This window comes from Hyla sarda, chromosome 4, assembly GCF_029499605.1.
Source record: "Hyla sarda isolate aHylSar1 chromosome 4, aHylSar1.hap1, whole genome shotgun sequence".
Classification (NCBI taxonomy): Eukaryota; Metazoa; Chordata; class Amphibia; order Anura; family Hylidae; genus Hyla; species Hyla sarda.
The window spans coordinates 96,595,652-96,615,166 of record NC_079192.1 but is presented as its reverse complement, the minus strand read 5'-3'; the positions used below and the strand labels follow the sequence as shown (position 1 = coordinate 96,615,166).

At 45.1% G+C, this 19,515-nt stretch overlaps 1 protein-coding gene across 1 annotated transcript in view; it reads left to right on the top strand.

The window, feature by feature from the left end:
* The first annotated feature begins 2,675 nt into the window (after positions 1–2,675).
* Positions 2,676–19,515, top strand: part of SMAD6 (SMAD family member 6) — a 69,682-nt gene continuing 52,842 nt past the window's right edge. Inside the window, exon 1 of the mRNA XM_056571661.1 lies at positions 2,676–3,545. Coding sequence (XP_056427636.1) covers positions 3,152–3,545 — 394 coding nt within the window. The 5' untranslated portion in view covers positions 2,676–3,151. The remainder of the gene's footprint in view (positions 3,546–19,515) is intronic.

Genomic DNA, 19,515 nt, shown 5'->3' with positions numbered 1-19,515 from the left:
AAGGAAAATTGTCACGTTTGCTCCCACACTAACCACAGGTACTGATGGATGGTGCGGGAGATGCCGATTCCTATGAGCCCTACCTTGGCCGGATCCGTTCGCCCGCAATCTTAGTTTTATTATATCTGGAAATGTGGCTGTAACTGGCACGGGCGGGGTTTCTGTAGCTTAACTGGCAATGACGTCAGCACCACTCGTCCGCAGCGCCGCTCGCTTATGAATATTCATCCCCCCTCCCTCCAGTTAGGAGCAGCAAAGAGAGGGAGACCTGGAGGGAGGGGGGATGAATATTCATAAGCGAGCGGTGCTGCGGATGAGTGGCGCTGACGTCATTGCCAGTTAAGCTACAGAAACCCCGCCCGTGCCAGTTACAGCCACATTTCCAGATATAATAAAACTAAGATTGCGGGCGAATGGCTGGACGGATCCAGCCAAGGTAGGGATCAAAGGAATCAGCGTCTCCCGCACCATCCATCAGTACCTGTGGTTAGTGCGGGAGCAAACGTGACAGTTTTCCTTTAAAGATATCGCTTGGGTCCCAGAGGCCGGACCCCCACCATCAGATATTTATCCCCTATCCTGTGGATAGGGGGATACATTTTTTTAAACCTGGCGTACCCCTTTAAGGGCGTCATACACAGTATAAATGTATTTAACGTATACATTTTATAGGATAATACTGATTAGTTAATAGATGCTAAATACAGATGCCATACAGCATAATCCGTTTCCCATTGACTTACATTATTTAAAATAAAAAAAACTAATAAAAAAAAAAAAAACTGACTGTAATGGATCAGTTTCATTTTGGTGTTTCAATAACGCAAGATGACCACGTTTTTGCATACAGCAAAATTAAACGGATTGAAACATAAACTATGAAACGGAGACAAAAACGTTTAACTTTTCAAAAAAGTTAAACGTTTCAAAAAAGTAGTCAACTTTGCTATTTTGTAAGGCAAAAAAAAAAAACATGTTACAATCTAGTTTTTTTTTTGTCTATAATGTAAGTCAATGTTTCCAAACCAGGGTGCCTCCAGCTGTTGCAAAACTACAACTCCCAGCATGCCAGGACAGCCTTCGGCTGTCCGGGCATGCTGGGAGTTGTAGTTTTGCAACAGCTGGAGGCACGCTAGTTGGGAAACACTGATGAAAGTCGATAGGAAACTGATATAATTCAGCGCCAATCATGTTTAGCATCCATTAATGCCTACATTATTTTTCTTTTAACTGCATAAAATGTAAACTTTAAACGGAAATAAAAACACAGTGTGAACCCCATCTTACTGGACAAAAGAGGAGAACTCAGGTAACTCTCATTATTTGGTCACTAACCCTAACCACTAATGTCCATTCTCTGTTGCAGTGGTCTCAAAATTGTGGATCTCCAGCTGTTGCTAAACTGCAACTCAAAGCATGTGGACCTCCAGCTGTTGCAAAACTACAACTCCCAGAATATGCACCTCCAGATGTTGCCAAACTACAATTCCTAGCACGTGGACCTCCAGCTGTTGCAAAACTACAACTCCCAGCACATGGACCTCCAGCTGTTGCACAACTACAACTCCCAGCACGTGAACCTCCAGCTGTTGCAAAACTACAACTCCCAGCACATGGACCTCCAGCTGTTGCACAACTACAACTCCCAGCATGTGGACCTCCAGCTGTTGCAAAACTACAACTCCCAGCACGTGGACCTCTAGCTGTTGCACAACTACAACTCCCAGCATGTGGACCTCAAGCTGTTGCAGAACTACATTCCAAGTATGTGGACTTACAAATGTTGCAAACCTACAATTCCCAGCATGCGAATCTCCAGCTGTTGCTAAACTACAACTCCCAGCATGCCCGGACATCCAACTGCTGTCTGGGCATGCTGGGAGTTGTAGTTTTGTAAAGCTGGAGGTCCACAGTTTGGAGACCATTGTGACACTAAGCTGAGATTTTTATATTCAAAGCTATTACTATGCTACTTAGGGCAGTGTTTTCCAAACAGTGTGCCCCCAGCTGTTGCAAAACTACAACTCCCAGCATGTGGACCTCCAGCTGTTGCACAACTACAACTCCCAGCATGTGGACCTCCAGCCTTACAGACTACAACTCCCACCATGTGGATGTCCAGCTGTGGTTAAACTACAACTCCCAGCATGTCCGGACATCCAACTGCTGTCTGGGCATGCTGGGAGTTGTAGTTTTGTAAAGCTGGAGGTCCACAGTTTGGAGACCATTGTGACACTAATCTGGGACTTTTATATTCAAGGAAAGTATGAGAACATAACTCCTGCAGTGTGTTCTACCTGACAGCGCTATTACTATGCTACTTAGGGCAGAGTTTTCTAAACAGTGTGCCTCCAGCTGTTGCAAAACTACAACCCCCAGCATGCCCGGACAGCCAAAGGCTGTCCGGGCATGCTGGGAGTTGTAGTTTTGCAAAAGCTGGAGGCGCACTGTTTGGAAAACACTGACTTAGGGGTAGGACTATAGCAGAGCATCCCGGGAGCACCTCTCTGCTCGCCTCTCAGTCAGGGACTGTGCACTGTCAGTGCCTGCCCAGAATTAAGGGGGAGCGGCTCCTTTAAGAGTTAAGAAACTTGAGATTTGTTTGCGCAACAGTCAGTGCAGCGGAGCCGCCAAAGTGTCTAGACTGTCACGTGTCCGCGGGCAGCCAATAGCGGCGCCCGGTGCTGGGCCCGACTCTGTGTGTGAGAGCTGGAAGCACAAAGAGGAGCGAGCGGGGGAACCGGAGCGGAGACGGAGACTAGTGTGTGACCGGCGGGCGGCGGAGCAGCGATACCTGCCCCACGTGACTGACCAGCAGCAACAGCGCTACCGGGAGCACCGGAGGACTGGACGCCGCCCGCTCCATCCCTGTCAGTGTGGTCCCCAGGCAGGATGCTGCTCGTGCTCTCCCCGGAGCTGCATCCTCTGCGCCAGGCTGCGGCCATGTGACAGCTGCGGAGACCGGACAAGAAAGAAGGAGATGTGACCCGGGAGCCCCGCTCATAGAGCCGCCACCGATCACAAGCCACAGCGCCACCGGTGAAGGACTACGGATCCCCGGCCGTGCCTCCCCCGCGCAGCACATGCCGGGTCCCCCCCCTGCGCTGAGGCTCCAGTGAGGACCCGGGCGCATCCCCGCCGGGGGCGTCGCATGTTCAAGTCCAGACGCAGCGGGCTGGTTCGGCGCCTGTGGCGGAGCCGGGCGGGCGGTGATGGGGGGGTGTCTTGCTGCGGTCTGTCCGAGCCGCCCGGCGGATCCCCGGAGATGCGCTCCGCGGCATCGGGAGTGCTGAAGCGGCTGAAGGAGCAGGCTCTGTGCGCGCTGCTGGAGGCGGTGGAGTCCCGGGGCGCCGAGCCCGGAGCCTGTGTGCTGGTGACCCGGGCCGGGCCCCCTCCTCACCTGCTGCTCTGCAGACTCTTCCGCTGGCCTGAGCTGCAGCATCCCGGGCAACTGAAGGCGCTGAGCGGGTGTCAGGGGCCCGGAGGAGCGGACAGCAACAGCGGCTGCTGCAACCCCTACCACTATAGCCGGCTGTGCGGACCCGGTGAGTGCGCCCTCTGTCAATACCTCTGCTTGCTGTTCTTGGATGGAGAGCCCTACTGGCCTATAGTAGCTGTCACAGCTGAGGGTTTGCTGCACTTGATACTTTGCTCCATACTGATACATTGTAGTTATTATACTGATACAGTGTTGCTAGAGTTTTATGTTGCTGGTGTATTCAGATTGTAAGTAGTTCGTCAAAATAAGAGTTTAAAAAAAAGTTTCATGAAACAATTCTTAAAGGGGGACTCCAGCTGTTGCAAAACTTCAACTCCCAGCATGCCCGGACAGCCAATGGCATGGAAGCAACACTGGTTGGGAAACGCTGCACTATATAAGTGATAATTGTTAGATCTCTGGGGTCCACTGATCTGTCATATTGGGTTCCAGTGGTCCCTGGTGGTCAGATCGCACGTCCTGTGGCCCCTTATTGTCAGATTGCATTTCCCATTGTCCCTGGTGGTCAGATCGCACGTCCTGTGGTCCCTTATTGTTAGATTGTGAATCCTGTGGCCCCTTATTGTCAGATTGCATTTCCCATTGTCCCTGGTTGTCAGATACAACGTCCTGTGGCCCCTTATTTTCAGATTGCGAATCCTGTGGCCCCTTATTTTCAGATTGCGAATCCTGTGGTCCCTGATTGGCAGATTGAGGTTTCCATGGTCCCTGGTTGTCAGATCATGGTATGTCCTGTGTCACGGATAATTAGACAGCATGTTCTATGGTGCCTGATTGTCAGACGGCATGTCCTGTGGTCCCTAGTTGTCAGATTTAGGGTCCTATGTTCCTTATTGGTCTAAAGCTGCAGTGGAGGATGTTTGCTGCTGCTCAACAGTCTGTAAGGCCTTGATCTTATTCATACAACATATTTGCCATCAGACCTGCAGGCACTGGATTAAAAAAAAAAATGCTGCATGCAAATTAACCCCCAGATGGTTATTAAAGGGGCACTCTGGCGCTTAGACATCTTATCCCCTATCCAAAGGGGATCTTGCACGCAGCACCCCAGTTAAAATCAGTCCCCGGAGCATGTTTGCTGTCACGCCCCATCCCATAGGCTTGCATTGAGGGGCGGAGCGTGACGTCACAAGCCACCGGCCCTGTGGTCGCCGGTAATCAGACCTGGAGCAAACGTCCCCCCGGGGACTGATTTTAACTGGGGTGCTGCGTGCAAGATCACGGGGGTCCCCAGCGGCGGGACCCCCACGATCAGGCATCTTATCCCCTATCCTTTGGATAGGGGATAAGATGTCTATGCACCAGAGTACCCCTTTAAGCTGGATGGTTCTTGGGTCGGTCGGTTACCATGCTCTATTTTAGCCAATAGGGCAAGAGATGGGCCGTCAAAAGATCCAGCTTCCAGTGTTCCCATATGGGATGAAGCCAGATCACTGGACGTATGACTTATGGAGCAGTCCCATATACTTTAAATTGGCCACATGGAGTGAAGGTCCCAGTGGTCAGACCATCACAGATCTAACACAACCTGTCCTGGAGATAGATAATCATTTCTTGTTGGACTATCCCTTTTAATATTGGAAAAGGTCCATTTGTACCTTTTTAATGATGGTTCTGGCCGCACAATATCTTTTTTTAATATTCATCACAACTTCTGAGTTTGAGACTAGTGTTTAGCGGGAATATTCGAATAGCTAATTTTTATCGTGAATATCGATCGGCACTTTGCGATTTTGTGAATATTTAGAATATAGCGAAATATATTTGTTATGATGAATATTTTTGTTTCCCCACAGTGCACTGATGTGTATTGTATAAATTAAAAGTGATCATTAATCCCTCTCTGCTTCCAGCTTGTGCTCCAAAGAAGGCGAATATGCGAAAATTCCCAAATATCAGCACTTTGAGGACACTGATCCCTCCCTTCTTTTAGCTTGTCGGCCAATGAGATGGATGCAAATGCACTTGTCAGAGGTTAGCAACATCCCTAGCAACCAATAGGGAAGTACTTAGTTGAAATATATAATCGCGCATGCGCATTTTGCGAATCTCATTACGATTTCAAATGAAAAAAAGTGAACGAATATGCGAAATTTGCGAATATAGGACGGATATTCATCCATATATTCGCAAAGTATCGCAAATTCAAATATGGCTTATGCCGCTCATCACTATTTGAGACCTGTGTCAAGATTGATGCAATCTAGAGACTGATTTGCCGAAAGTTCCCATAATCAGGATAGTCTTGGGCTACGAAGTTGCTATAACTTTCAGACTGATATTCTGTACCTAGGGCCATCATTAGAAGTATGCTTTAAGACAGTGATCTCAAACTGTGGCCCTCCAGATGTTGCAAAACTTCAACTCCCAGCATGCCCGGACAGCCGTTGGCTGTCCGGGCATGCTGGGAGTACAAGTTTTGCAACATCTGGAGGGCTACAGTTTGAGACCACTGCTTTAAGGGATGTGATGATCATAGTAACATAGTTCATAAGGTCAAAAAAAAGATCAGAGTCCATCAAGTTCAGCCTATAACCCTAATGAGTCCCTACTGAGTCGATAATAGATCTAGAATCCATAACCTGTAATGTTGTTATTCTCCAAAAATGCACCAGATCCCTTTTTAAATTATTTTACAGAGTTGACCATGGCACCTCCTCTGGCAGAGAATTCCACAGTCTCACTGCTCTTACAGTAAAGAACCCCCGTCTGTGCTGGTGTAGGAACCTTCTTTCCTCTAGACGCAGAGGATGCCCCCTTGTTATAGATACAGTCCTGGGTATAAATAGATCATGGGAGAGATCTCTGTACTGTCCCCTAATATATTTATACATAGTTATTAGGTCTCCCCTAAGCCTTTTTTCTAAACTAAATGACCCCAATTCTGATAATCTTTCTGGGTACTGTAGTCCTCCCATTCCCCGTATTACCCTGGTTGCCCGTCTTTGAACCCTCTCCAGCTCCACTATATCTTTCTTGTACACTGGTGCCCAGTACTGTACACAGTATTCTATGTGTGGTCTGACTAGTGATTTGTACAGCTGTAGAATTATTTCCTTGTCGTGGGCATCTATGCCCCTATTGATGCATCCCATGATTTTATGTGCCTTGGCAGCAGCTGCCCGACACTGGTCACTACAGCTAAATTTACTGTTAACTAAGACTCCCAAGTACTTTTCCACGTCAGTCGTCCCAAGTGTGCTCCCATTTAATACATAATCCCAGCCCGGATTTTTCCTCCCCATGTGCATTACCTTACATTTATCAGTGTTGAACCTCATCTGCCACTTCCCAGCCCAAACCTCTAACCTATCCAGATCCATTTGTAAGAGTGCCCTGTCCTCTATTGTGTTTACCGCTTTACAGAGTTTAGCATCATCTGCAAAGATTGCTACTTTACTATTCAACCCCTCTACAAGGTCATTAATAAATATATTAATTAGAACAGGACCCAAGACTGACCCCTGTGGTACCCCACTAGTAACAGTCACCCGATCAGAATAAGTACCATTAACACCCACCCTCTGTTTCCTATCACTGAGCCAGTTACTTACCCACTTACACACATTCTCTTACAGCCCAATCCTTCTAATTTTATTCACCAATCTTTTATGTGGCACCGTATCAAATGCTTTGGAAAAATCCAGATATACGACATCCAGCGATTTTCCCCCCTGGTCCAGTCTGGAGCTCACCTCCTCATAGAAGCTGATCAGGTTAGTTTGACAGGACCGATCCCTCATAAAGCCATGCTGATATGGGGTCATACATTTATTTTTATCAAGATACTCCAAAATAGCTTCTCTTTTTACATACAACCGAGGTTAAACTAACAGGTCTATAATTCCCAGGTCACCTTTTGACCCCTTTTTAAATATTGGCACCACATTTGCTATGCACCAGTCCAGGGGAACAGTCCCTGTTACTATAGAGTCCCTGAATATTAAAAAATAGGGGTCTGTCTATTAGGGATGTAAGAAAAAATCGATTCCCACGATTATCGCGATTTTTCACTTGCCGATACTGAATCGATTCAAAAATATTTTGAATCGATTCAGTATCGGCAAGTGAAAAATCGCTTTAGTGATGTGGAATTTGTATCTCCTGATGCACAGAAAGCATGTCCCGGGCATCAGGAGATACAAGTTCCACATTTTGTCAGCCGGATCTGACACGGCGGCGGCGGCGCTCTGGATGTATGGAGCGGGCTCCGACTTGTGCCCGCTCCATACTCTGCGGCCCCCGGCTGATTTCAGTATCCAGGGGCCGCTGATGCATCACCGCCGCTAATAGCCAGCATGCGGCGCTCAGCAGTCTGTATGGAGCGGGCTCCGGACTCGTGCCCGCTCCATACTCTGCAGCCCCCGGCTGTTCTCAGTAGCCGGGGGCCGCCGCTAATAGCCAGCATGCGGCGATCGCCGCGGCTGGCTATTAACCCTTTAGATCGCCGCTGTCAAAGCTGACAGCGGCGTCTAAAGGGAGATGTGTAGGCTCTCCGTGGCTCTGTCATTGATAGAGCCTGGCTGGACCAGGCTCTATCAATGGATCGCAGATAAATGGAGTTCAATAGAACTCTATTCATCTGTCTGAGGAATCTAATGATTCCTAAAAGACTAATAAAGTGTACAAAAAAAATAAAAAATAAAAATAAAGTTTTAATAAAAGCGTAAAAGACATTGTTTCTTTTAAACAGAATCGGGATATATCGCGATGTATCGTCACCTAGACGGTATCGCGATATATCGGGATATATCGAATCGCCACACTGGTATCGCGAATCGAATCGCCAAATTCTTGGCGATTCACACCCCTACGGTCTATTACATTACTTAATTCCTTTAGAACGCAGGGGTGAATGCCATCTGGACCTGGAGATTTGTCTATTTTTTTTTTTTTTTGTAGGCGGCACTGTACTTCTTCCTGGGTTAGGCCGGTGACCTGCACAGGGGAGTTTACCTTATCTTGCTCTGTTTCACCTGGTATTTCATTTTCCTCAGTGGAGAAGAATTTGTTTAATATATTTTCTTTTTCCTGATCCCCGTTTAGAATTTCTTCCTCATCATTTTTTAAGGGGCCAACACTTTCACCTGAGGTCCTATCCATTGCCTGTAGGCTGGTACAGGGCATGGCTCTGGACCCAGAAACAGTTTGCATGGTGGTACCAGAACAAAGATGCTGCATGGAATGTTTTGGATCTGACACAACCATGCTGGATATGTGAACCTGGCCTTGTATATGGTGTCACAGCTCTCTTGTATAGCTATGGCCTAGAACATTAGATTGCACAAATTATAAGGCATCAGAAGCCCCAGTGGTAGCTTATGTCTTCCAGGTACATCTGGTTTCCATTGATTTTATAGAATATGGCTTTAGGCAGGTGTCAGGGGTATTTCTGGTACCATCCACTTTTGGAAGGTTCTTGTTATACCCATATCCTTGGCTGAATTTCAGTGCTTCTGGATGGTTCTTCACTTTTTACCATATGTCTAGAAGTCAGTTTTGCCACCCATATCATGTGTCCCGTACATGTGAGCTTGTGTCAGCCTAGTGGCACTGGAATATATGCCTCTTGGCCAGTGGTTTCCAAACTTGGGACCACCAGATGTAGCAAAGCGGCAACTCCCAGCATAGCTGTCCGGTCATGCTGAAAAACTTGTAGTTTTGCTATTCATCAGTTAATATATAGTTCAATATTAGCTAGTTGTCTGGAGGTCAGTAGATATCAACCCACTAGCCTGATATTCTTATGAATGGCCGTCAGTCTGGTAACAGATCCTCCGTATATTATGAGATAGAGGTCTGGCCACATGATCACGTTGATGGACTAGCTTCTAAGGAAAACATTCAAAGCTGTCTTGTCCGTGCCCCTTTTACAGCCTCGTTTTTGGAAAGTCTAGTCTGGAATTGTTGAACGTATGGTTATTAAACTTTTTTTATTTTTTATTTAATTCAACTGGTGTCAGAAAGTTAAACAGATTTGTAAATTACTTCTATTAAAAAAATCTTTACTCTTCCAGTTATTTTTAGCAGTTGTATGCTACAGAGGAAATTCTTTTCTTTTTGAATTTCTTTTTTGTCTTGTCCACAGTGCTCTCTGCTGACACCTGATGCCCGTGTCAGGAACTGTCCAGAGCAGCATAGTTTGCTATGGGGATTTTCTCCTGCTCTGGACAGTTCCTGATACGGGCATCAGGTGTCAGCAGAGAGCACTGTGGACAACACAAAAAAGAAATTCAAAAAGAAAAGAATTTCCTCTGCAGCATTCAGCTGCTAAAAAGTATTGGAAGAGTAAATTTTTATTAGAAGTCATTTACAAATCTGTTTAACTTTCTGGCACCAGTTGATTTAACATTTTTTTTTTCCGGAGTACCCCTTTAAAGGTCTATTTATGCCTATGCCTTTGGTGTGCATAATCTGTATTCTGTAGACAAACTAATAATAATTTGGTGTTTGACATTTTTATCCTTGCCGCGTTCTTTGCTGTGACCCCTATGGGAATCGTTGGTCATAGTTAACATTGTCCTACACCTTCAGTGCTGGCAACAAGATGCTTGTTTTGTCGACGGCTATTTCTCCCATTTTGTAGAGATTTTGGTGGTTGAAAGTCTCAACTTTTGGTGATAGTATTTGATGGAGTGTTCATGCAATTTTCTGGATGTTCCCTTGCCTTGGTTACATTCTGGTGAGTGTCTTAAAGGGGTACTCCGGTGGAAACCTTTATTTATTTTTTTAAATCAACTTGTGTATAGTACAGAAGAAGTTGCTGTATATCAGCTGATGTATAATACAGAAGAAGTTCTTTTCTTTTTGAATTTCTTTTCTGTCTGACCACAGTGCTCTCTGCTGACACCTCTGTCCATGTCAGGAACTGTCCAGAGCGGGAGTGATGGTTCATTTTGATTTATTTTGCAGCCCGAGCAGGAATACTCTGCACTAGAGTACTCCTTTTAACCTATGTCACAGTTAGCTGCTCCTTTGGACACCAGGTGAGGGTGACTCCATTTTACTTTTTTAGGACATTGTGTACTGTACAGGACCCTGAAGAAACTCCTGTCCTCTACATAAACCAGTGTTTCCCAACCAGGGCGCCCCCAGCTGTTGCAAAACTACAACTCCCAGCATGCCCGGACAGCCGAAGGCTGTCCGGGCATGCTGGGAGTTGTAGTTTTGCAACAGCTGGAGGCACCCTGGTTGGGAAACACTGACACAGAAAGTGATTTACAGCTCCCAGAAGATCTTTCTTACTTTTATATGTAAGGACTTTCTTTATCTATATTAGTTATCTACTTATTTTTCTTTAATCCTCACTTTTTCCTATTTTTGGATGACATTTTGGGGCTTCAGAACCAATTACCAGGTTTCCATAGAGTTCTGGTCTCAACATTCAATGGTTTCAACATACAGTGGTCGTCCTGGAACCAATTATTATTGTAACTTGAGGGACCACTGTGTTATGCGCCTGCTCTGGTGTTTATTACAATGGGAAGGTCACAGGATGGAACAAGAACCTTCTTTCTCCTGAGCTTTTTACTAGGGAGAGGTGAAGTCGGAGGTTATTGTTAGTGCCATGTGTATTGTCTGTTGTGTGAGTAAAAACAACACCTACTGCAGCCATTACTCCTGGATCAAACATAACCTGCTCAGTCTTTGCACAAGATAAGAGCAAAACGTTTAGAGTAAGAAAACCAAATCTCCGGTAAAACCAGAGCGGTGTTTCTAGTGTTACATTCCAGTGTAATATGTGCAGACCCCAGCATGTCCCTCACCCGCCCCCTTCCTGGGCAATAAGAGGCTACAGGATATCTGAGAAGGAATCACACTGTAATCGCATGCACATCAATGAACCACACAGAAAGCAATATAATGATCTGCGGATCAATATGGTTACTTAAAGGCAATCTATCGTAAGATGGGAGCCCAACCTATATATAGGACTGATAAGTACCATGGCACCCTGTACATTTAGTAAGAAGTAGTAAAAGCCGGAGCTGGGCATATCCCTTGTCACAAGTTTACATGTTTTTGTTTCTAAGTTTAATATTGAGGTCTTTGATTCCTGGAGTATTCTCATTTACATCGTTGGCTCCTTGTAATAACTGGTATTATATGTGGTCATATAGCCTGCAAGCCCATTATGGATCGACCGATCGACCCCCCCCCCCCCCCCCCGCAACACCGCTGCAGATCATTGATTTAAAGCGGGCGCTTTAAATCGATGAACTGCAGCAGCTTTCGCGGTGCCAGAGACCGCCACCCGCTTCTCTCCACCTGCCTGTCTGGGGGTCCTCCTGAGTCCCTGTTCCCGGGGTCCACACTACATCTGGCTCTGGTGGCGTCCTCCTGAGCTGTCACTGTGCGTAGTGACGGTGACGTCGCGTTGAGGACGTCACTCGTCATTGCACAGCGCACAGCGTAACACAGGACGCAGCAGGAGCCAGAAGTAGCGTGGACCCCGGCCCACCGGGAACAGGTAATTATAAAACCGGGGATGGGGGAGGCAATGGGGTGGCGGCAGTCTCTGACCGGGGCGGTGGGGGGCGGGGCATTATCGGATTATCGGCAAGGTAATTGCCGATAATGCCCAAAATTGTGAATATCGACCGATATCGGCCAAACCGATAATCGGTCGATCCCTAATGCCTATACTACCCATCAACGTGACCCGATAATTTCAGCAGGGCAGTCCTTCCATGTATACAGTGGTCCCTCAACTTACAATGGCCTCAACGTACAATAGTTTCAACATACAATGGTCTTTTCTGGAGGATTGCAACTTGAAACCAGACTCAACATACAATACTATGGACAGTCCAGATTTGCAAAACATGTCACTGGCTGGAAGAACCGACAAATCAGAATGGGCATTCACTGGTAAAACACCTGTATTACTGAAGTGTATGCACTGATCGGCTGTCTGGTAGCGCCCCCTACAGTACAGGGAGGTACTACATGTTCTGTATTACTCGTTACCTGTGCCAGCGTTGGCTGCTCCTTTGGACACCAGGTGAGGGCAGCTCCATTTTACTTTTTTAGGACATTGTGTGTATTGTACAGGACCCGGAAGAAGCTCCTGTCCTCTACATAGACAGTGATTACAGCTCCCAGCAGCTCTTTCTTACTTACTTTTATATGTAAGGGCTTACTTTATCTGTATTAGTTATCAACTTTTTATATTATTATTATTATTTTTTTATTTTTTAAATCCTCACTTTTTCCTATTTTTGGATGACATTTTGGTGGCTTCAGAACCAATTACCAGGTTTCTCAACATACAAGGGTTTCAACTACGGCTGGGCGGTATGACCAAATATGTGTATCATGGTAGTTTTGTAACTTATGGCGGCTCCACAGTATATAACAGTTCCCCCCCCCAAAAAAAAAAAAAAATGTATCAGCCCAGCGCTGTGCTGTCCCCATCGGGGTAAATACTCACATATCACCCGCAAGCGCTGCCCTCCTGGTCCTCCTGTTTGTTGCGGGACGCCAGCGCTGGCACTCTATACTGTACGCTGTATCCCTATGCCTGGGATGCAAAAGGTAAACAAAATAAACTTTAACCCACCTTGCCCCGTTGGTCCGGACCTGCTTCCTAGGGACGGGAACGTCGGACAGCCGTCAGCCTATCACCGACTGCAGTGATGTTCCGCTTCGGCCGGTGATAGGCTGAGCTCACGGCCATGAGTTCGGTACCTGACCAACGGGGGAGATAAAATAAAGTTTATTTTGTTTATTTTTTGCAGCCTGGGCATAGGGATACCGCACAGTATAGAGCAGTGGTCTTCACTCAGTGGACCCCATTCAAGTCCATTGGATCTGTTGGGACCCATTTGGCTCAGTTTTGTGGCACCGAACAGACCCTGTGATGGCGCTCCCCTGGACATAGCTGAACGCTGATGTAAACTTAGCTTTAGGTTGAAGAAAATGGACAATATGAACTAAAATAGTCATTTGTTGGGTGGAATTTAACTGACTGATGAGACTGTATTTGTGTAGTAATAAGTCAGCCATGTTTAAATTATTATTTTTTATATAAGGGTCTATTCACACATACAGTATTCTGCGCAGACTTGATGCGCAGGATTTCAAGCTGTTCTCCAGCTTACATTGAAACCTACAGCAGAAAATCCTGCGCATCAAATCTGCACAGAATACTGTACATGTGAATAGACCCTTGAAGATCATTTTTTCTTTGGCCGGTTTCATTCATCATGCTTGTCCCTTTTGAACAATTGTAACAAATAGAAGCAAAAATGTGTAAGGCTACATCTGCAAAATGATAGTTTCCCAGTTAATAGGTCATTAAACAGTTGTTCAACCATTAACCTACTTCTATGTAATGTGTATGGCCACCTTAAAGGGGTGCTCCAGAGTACACCTAAATTAACTGGTGACAGAAAGAATTACTTCTGCTAAAAAAAAAAAATCTTAAGCCTTCTATTGCTTGCCATCTGCTTTCCTGCAAGAAGTTGTAGTTCTTTCCAGTCTGACCACAGTGCTCTCTGCTGCCACCTCTGTCCGTGTCAGGAACTGTCCAGAACAAGATCTAATCCTCATTTTTTGATAATTTTTTTAAATAGAAGTAATTTACAAATCTGAATAACTTTTTGTTGCCAGTTGACTTGAAATTCACCCATCCCCGCTCTGGAGTACCACTTTAATATTCATATCTGTTAGGGGGCATGCACACCACGTTTTCACTGTACGGGTGCCGGATCTGGCTGGGATACGGGAGCGCACGGTTTCCCCCTCCCGCAGCCGGACCAGCGCTGAAATCCATTGACTTTAATGAGCTGACCAGAGTCACCATTTTACTCTGGTCGGCTCATTTTTGACCCGAATCCGGTTTTCTGACCGGACCTTTAAATGTAGTATACTACATTTTTAGGTCCTGTCAGAAAAAACGGATACGGGTCAAAAAATTAGCTGACCGGAGTAAAACTGGTGTCAGAAAGTTGAACAGATTTTAAAATGACTTATTAAAAAATCTTAATCCTTCCAGTACTTATCAGCTGCTGTAAAATACAGAGAAAGCTCTTTTCTTTTTGAATTTCTTTTCTGTCTGACCACAGTGCTCTCTGCTGCTCTGGACAGAGTTGTCAGCAGAGAGCATTATGGTCAGACAGCAAAGAAAATTACTTTTTCCGTAGTATACAGCAGCTGATAAGCACTGAAAGGATTAAGATTTTTAAATTGAAGTAATTTACAAATCTGTTTACCTTTCTGGCACCACTTGATAAAAAAAAAAAAATATATATATATAGTTTTCCAGTGGAGTACCCCTTTAATCCATGGAAGCAACCATTTCTCGCTTTCGAGGGACTGTCTGTAGTATTGTTCAGTTGCTGCAATTCTCCATTACTTTATCTCTCTGAGATCTCCAGTTCTCAGAACGTACAAATAGGTGTAAATGCGATTTGCTGCACTTCTCCAGGGGGACCAATGTGTATTCCTGGAAACTTTACAATGTCATATAACAAGGATAATATTGTATAGACTGCTGAAAGCTGTTTCCCAACCAGGGGACCTCCAGCTGTTGCAAAACTACTTCTCCCAGCATGCCCGGACATCCTTTGGTTTATATTTGGTGGAGGTTTAATACTAAGAATGCCATGGATAATTTATAAATGTATGTATGTATTTATTAGTGTGGTGTGCTACACTGATTTACTTTTTGCTATGTCTGCCCAGCTGATATAGTGGCAGTGGGTACCTTAGAGCATTGTTTCCCAACCAGGGTACCTCCAGCTGTTGCAAAACTGCAACTCCCAGCATGCCTGGACAGCCTTTGGCTGTCCAGGCTTGCTGGGAGTTGTAGTTTTGCAACAGCTGGAGTCACTCTGGTTGGGAAACACTGCCTTAGAGAGTTGCAGTATTTTAGTTTGTTGCAGTCGAAATGTTTGTTATGGTTTTTAGTTTTTGACGTCCAGAGTGAAGTATCTGTTCTCTTTTATCTCATTGGGGTTTTAATGGCGATTTCAAACCTAAATAGCTGAACATGTAGACGGGTTCATGACGCTGCAGGTTTTTCATGGAATTCATGCTGACGGGGAAACCAGTTCTTAAGCCCGTTAACACAATCCTCCGTTTTGGCAGGCTTGTATATTTTAGGGCAATGTTTTCCAACCAGCGTACCTCCAGCTGTTGCAAGAGTATAACTCCCAGCATGCCCAGACAGCTTTTGGCTGCTGTAAGGTCTCATGCATGTGTAAGATCTCTATGCACAGTACAAGTATGGTGGGAGATTAAATCCCTATGGCTCCATGTGCATCTGTATGGTGCCTCCAATGCTGGAGGAGAAGATCTCTAACATTGGACATCCAATAGGGCAAGATTTTCATGTGAACACAGATGTACAGTATGGCACCACGTAATGCTAGTTTTTCCTGTATCAACAGAGCATGCAAGGACACAAGCAGGAGCCATATGTGCTGTAACTGCCCAATCTGGGTAATGCCAACCTCCTATCATGGTCATTGATAGAAATATCTATACATTTGGATTATGCCAAAGCTAAATGCAGTGTTTTTATTTTTTTATTTTTTTTTATTTTTTATTTTTTTAAGTTTTTTGTTTTGTCATTCCTTGCTGTGTGTTGGGCTGCTTAAGGCTTGAATTACACATGCAGTTTTTATGGCAATTGTTTTTGAGCTAAATGCAGGAGTCATCCAGAAATAAGCAAAAGTATAAAGGAACATCTGGGTTCATGCTGCATTTTTCATCCAATGTTTAGCCTGTTAAACATCTCCATAAGGGTCTATTAGTCTGATGGAGGCTAAGGGTCCGTTCACACGGAGTAATTCAAGAGGAATTTACTCGAGTAATTCCTCTTGAATTCTTCGCTAAGAAATAATTAACATCTGCTTTGCCATTGACTTCAATGTATTTTACTCTGCACTGTTCACACTGCGTAAATTCCACAAGTGGAGTTATGTTCCACTAGAAGAAAGAACATGTTCATTCTTCTTGCGGAATACGCGAGTAGAAGTCCATTCAAATCAATGGTAAAAATATTTCCGATTGAAATCGTTTCCGCGCGGAAATACTGCACAAAAAATAAAAAGGGAAATACCAACTGGTGATTTAGTCCGGCAAAAACAAAAAACTAAAACCCTTTCCTTCTATATTTTGCACAGAATTCCGTGTGAACGCACCCTAAAAAAGTGTCCTTTTGGCTTCCATCTGATAGTCTACATCAGTGTTTCCTAACAGGGTTCCTCCAGCTGTTGCAAAACTACATGCCAGTTGTAGTTTTGCAACAATTGGAGGCACCCTGGTTAGAAAACACTGGTCTACATTATAAGGATAGATACGTTGAAATGTATCTGTTAAACCAGTGTTTTCCAAACAGGGTGCCTCCAGTTGTTGAAAAAACTACAACTCCCAGCATGCCCGGATAGCCTTTGTTGTAGTTTTGCAATGTTGGAAAACACTGTTAAACAGACCCAATTAGACTAGGGGTGATGGATGCCACGGTTAGACGTCCATCAAATATACTTTAATATGAGGCCAAAAACAAGGTGTGAGCCGAAAATACAGTTGACCATACACCACAGGGTTAAATCGGCACTGTCAGATACAAAAACGTTTGATATGTTGTAAAGCATGTATAACCAATAGGTTTTGCAATTGCTTTCATTAGAACATTTTCAGTATTTCATACTAAAAAAGCCAGTCATACAACTGCCCCCCTGCCTGCTTGGACACATAATAGTCCGGCTGTGTCCATGCGTTTTTTTGTTGGATCTGACGGGTACGCTTTAATGCTGGCCGATTTCTGTGGGGCCCCTGACCATTTATTGTGTATGTGGGGACATCTCGTCTCCTTGGTAGAGTTTGGGGCAGTAAAGGTCATATTGGCTTTAGGCATGGCCAATCCTTTGTGTCTGGTAACAGCTTTTTCCACCCTCCATCGTGGTCAAGCGTACATGTGGGGGTCAGGAAAGATGGCAGTTGGCTTAATAGCCTTAGGCTATGTGCACCGATGGAATTCCACCGAAATTTCAGCATAATTTCAGCACAATTCACAGAATTCTGCCCAAATTCAAGCCCCATTGAGGTCAATACGATTCCGCCCGCAATTCTGCTAAATTTTAAGACAGACACAGAAAGACAGGTCTTTAAATTTTGCCAAAATTCCACTGTGTAAAATGGTACAGCAGAATTCTATTGAGGTAAATAAGCAGAATTCTATTGAGGTAAATGGGCAGTAAATTTAAGCAGAATTCTGCACAAGCATTCCATCGTCTGAACATGTCCTAAGACTGATACTTCACTTTTTTTCAATCCACTTCTCTGTTTGACGTAAAGCAACTGCATCAAAAGCAGCCACTAGAGATGTGTGAACTTACAGTAAATTCGATTCGTCACGAACTTCTCTGCTCTGCAGTTGATGGCTTTTCCTGCATAAATTAGTTCAGCTTTCCGATGCTCCGGTGGGCTGGAAAAGGTGGATACAGTCCTAGGAGACTCTTTCCTAGGACTGTATCCACCTTTTCCAGCCCACCGGAGCACCTGTAGGCTGAACTAATTTATGCAGGATAAGTCATCAACTGCCAAGCCGAGAAGTTTGTGACGAATCGAATTTACTGTAAGTTCGCTCATCTCTAGCAGCCACAGAACTACATGTGTGATTCCTGCCTTAGGGAGTTCAGTAAGTCTATGAGTTACAACTCTCAGCATCATCATAAAGCATCTAACCTCAACACCAAGTTTCTTTTATCCAAAAAAAAAAAGTAAACTTTTATGTCGGAGCTTGATTTAAGAAAATAAACACTGATGTGATGTTTTTCTGTGCACATTTGATTTGGGGTATTTGTGTAAGGGGGCGGCACACGGGGGCATTCTCCGGTAATTATTTTTTTTAGCTCAGTAAATGTTTCTTTAGGTTTTTAATCACTGGTCATTAATAGTGTGCAGGGCACGGTGTGTGTGTTGTCTTTAGTTCATTTCAGTTTAGCTTTAAAAATAGTGAAAGCCCATGATATGACATCCAATGGAGAGTGTTTTAGCGTGCTTTTCCATTTCGGAGTCCATGACAACATCACACATCCCAGCTGCCCAAAGTTTTCTCCTTTTTTTTCTTTTCTTTTCTTCTTCTGTTCTTTCATCCCTTCGTGTTCTCTTCTTGTCTTGGTGTAGGATCCATAGTCAGGGGTTTAGTGCTATGTATATGGTTGTAATTGACCTGTAATCTGTCAGCATATTTCTGAATGTACAGATGGTAGTAATGTTCTATCTGTTTCGAATAAAAAAAAAAAAAAAAAAAAAAAAAACCTTTTACATACCTCCCACCTCTCTTCTGGTGCCTCCAGTATCGCTACCCCGGCATCCTCTTCCTAGTGTCCGTATGCCACAATCTGCTTACTATGCTTCAATGAATTAGCAAAGATACCCCCTATGGGAAGCTGATGTCAGATGTTTTATTTATGTATTTTAAAATGTCTTTATTACCGTATATACTCGAGTATAAGCCGAGTTTTTCAGCACGATTTTTCGTGCTGAAAACACCCCCCTTGGCTTATACTCGAGTGAACTCTCCACCCGCAGTGGTCTTCAACATGCGGACCTCCAGAGGTTTCAAAACTACAACTCCCAGCAAGCCCGGGCAGCCATCGGCTGTCCGGGCTTGCTGGGAGTTGTAGTTTTGAAACCTCCGGAGGTCCGCAGGTTGAAGACCACTGCGGCCTTCGACATCATCCAGCCCCCTCTAACCCCCTTTAGTTCTGTACAGTACTCGCCTCCGCTCGGCGCTGGTCCGGTGCTGCAGGACTGTCCGGAGAGGAGGTCGTCCGGTGGGATAGTGGTTCCGGGCTGCCATCTTCACCGGGGGGCCTCTTCTAAGCGCTTCGGGCCCGGCCCCAGAATAGTCACGTTGCCTTGACAACGACGCAGAGGTACGTTCATTGCCAACGTACTTCTGCGTCATCGTCAAGGCAACGCCTCTATTCCGGGCCCGAAGCGCGGAGAAGAGGCGCCCCCGGTGAAGATAGCAGCCCGGAACCACTATCCCACCGGAC